The sequence below is a fragment of the Emiliania huxleyi genome (genome assembly GCF_000372725.1).
Source record: "Emiliania huxleyi CCMP1516 chromosome Unknown EMIHUscaffold_161, whole genome shotgun sequence".
NCBI lineage: Eukaryota > Haptophyta > Isochrysidales > Noelaerhabdaceae > Emiliania > Emiliania huxleyi.
Window position 1 is genome coordinate 161,944 of NW_005200970.1, and position 2,020 is coordinate 163,963.

Here is a 2,020-nt window from a genome sequence, read left to right on the forward strand (position 1 = left end):
GGGGAAAGTGGCAAGGCCACTGGACCCACCACGCTGCCTTAGGAAGTGATGATGGCTTATTGAGGTCTCACGGGGCTGCGTCAGGATTAGCCGTCCGAGCTGATCAGCTACGGCTCTGGAGATCAGCCGAGCAAACAGCGCGAGGCCTCATGAGCGCAGCAAAAGTCAGCGGCCAAAATAAGGTCCCTTGCCGGGGCGGGCCCCGGGCCCCAAAACCCTTGGGGGGCGATTGAAAGCGGCTTCGGGAGAGGGTGCGCGCTTCAGGGGGGGACACCCCCTTCAATTTGGGCTGGCAGAAAAGGGGGGCCCTTTCCCCCCCCCCCCCCCCCCTTCTTCCGCGCGACATCCTAGCGCGGCAAGAGAGTCAGCACGGCGGAGCGACGCTGGCTACACGCCTCCCTCACGCCCTTCGCTCGGCGGCGCGGCGTCCGCAGGCACTTCTTCTACACCATGCAGCCGGTCTACCCCTTCCGCCTGCTGGCCACGTCGCGTGAGTTTTGCGTCGCGTCGAGTCAGTCGGAGGTGCCAAATCCCCTACCCCCTCGGTACCGTATCCAAATCCCCCTACTGGCCGGCTAGCGCGTGAGATGTGGCTACATCTCCCGGCGAGATGTCGGCGAGTTCTCGTGAGAGCGAGTCGCTGGCACGGCCTAGGACGACTGCGAGAGCGTGCAGTTCATCAGCGGCGCCGTGCTCGAGGCGGCGCGGAACGCGACTCCGACCGCAGACGGGCAGCAGGGGCAGGGGCAGGGGCAGCAGCTGCTCCTGTCGATGGGGATCAACGATTGCGAGGCGAAACGCTCGCGTGCCCCCGAGATGGCGTGTGACCTGATCGCGAGATGCGTACCACGATTTCGATTTAGGCGAAGCTGGCGCGCATTCCGATGGCGCGGGTGTGGGAGATGCTGAGGCCGCTGCCGGGCGAGAAGGACGCGTGCCAGGTGGGTGGAGGAGGGCTGGAGGAAGGGTAGGTAGGTAGGAAGATAAGCTTCTCCACGGAAGGGTGGAGGGTCGGCCCACAGGTCGGTACGTTGCTTGTTCGATACACATATATGTAGAGTGTGTGCGGAGGCGCACGGCAGAAAAACCAGAATTTTGTATCGTTTATTTCAATACACATATAGGAATAGCCGTACCCTACCTGGGTACCCACCTATCTGAGAGTGAGCTGTGTACAACCCCCGGGAACACTACCTATCTGCCGGAGCGACTCCACGGTGAAGCACCGACAACGATTAGTCAGGGGCAGCGGCGGGAGCTCCGCCCTCGCGATTGGCATCGGGCCCCTGGCCCTGCTCCCACCGGCTCGTTGATTGCCACCGCTTGATGTGCTTCTTGTCGTCGCGATCCACCTGTGGGAGGAGGACGCAGGGCGGCCATCGGGGAGGACGCAGGGTGGCGGGCCATTTGAAGTTCCGCCGGTGCCGTTCGGAAGGCGGGAGAGAAGGGACCCGCCAGGCACACGCGACCGCTACACTGCACACCGCGGCAAAGCTCTGCCGGTCGCGCTGGATGGCGACCACCTGCTGGAAGAGCGGTGACCCGGCGGCGAGGACGCGGCGAGGACGAGCGGCCGGCTCCGCCGGCTTTTCCTCGGGCTGCGGCGGTCGCTGTTGCTCTCGCTGCTGTTGGCGCGACCGTCGCTGCTGCTGCTGCTGCGGCTGCTGCTCCCGCTGCGGCGCCGCAGCGGCCCACTCCTCGAGTCCTCCGAACCACTCCTCGAACTGGCTCTTTGTGTAAAGCTCGCCGTCAGGCGCTCGGCGTCTCTCCATTGTGCCAGTCCGCAGACGAGTCGGCGAGTCCTCGAAAGAGCAACCCAATGGGTCCTCGGAGAGGGTCCCGGCGGGGCCTCTACTCGCCAGGGTTCGGACTTTTTGCGGGGTATGGTATGGTACGCTCGCGCAACCCACCTCGAGACCATACCCCCCCCGCCTGCTGACAGACCCAGCCTCCCGGAGACCGGGGATGGGCGGTCAGGACCATACCCCCCCACCCTTTGGGCCGCGAGGGTACCATACCA

At 65.0% G+C, this 2,020-nt stretch overlaps 1 protein-coding gene across 1 annotated transcript; it reads right to left on the bottom strand.

Annotated features, from left to right (window-relative positions):
- Positions 1-1,144: 1,144 nt before the first annotated feature.
- EMIHUDRAFT_441688 (hypothetical protein) lies at positions 1,145-1,814 on the bottom strand. Its single transcript, XM_005785339.1, has 2 exons — positions 1,485-1,814; positions 1,145-1,352 (listed from the first exon to the last, which is right to left on the bottom strand). Exons 1-2 carry the CDS (start codon positions 1,770-1,772, stop codon positions 1,236-1,238), a joined length of 405 nt encoding a protein of 134 aa, XP_005785396.1. The 5' UTR covers positions 1,773-1,814; the 3' UTR covers positions 1,145-1,235.
- Between the last annotated feature and the right edge of the window lie 206 nt (positions 1,815-2,020).

Bases quoted from the DNA above. Each gene is read 5' to 3' on its own strand.
- EMIHUDRAFT_441688 (XM_005785339.1), bottom strand. From the start codon at position 1,772: ATGGAGAGACGCCGAGCGCCTGACGGCGAGCTTTACACAAAGAGCCAG. The intron at 1,353-1,484 runs GTGTGCAGTGTA...CTCCTCCCACAG, and splicing joins ACCGGCAGAGCTTTGCCGCG to GTGGATCGCGACGACAAGAA.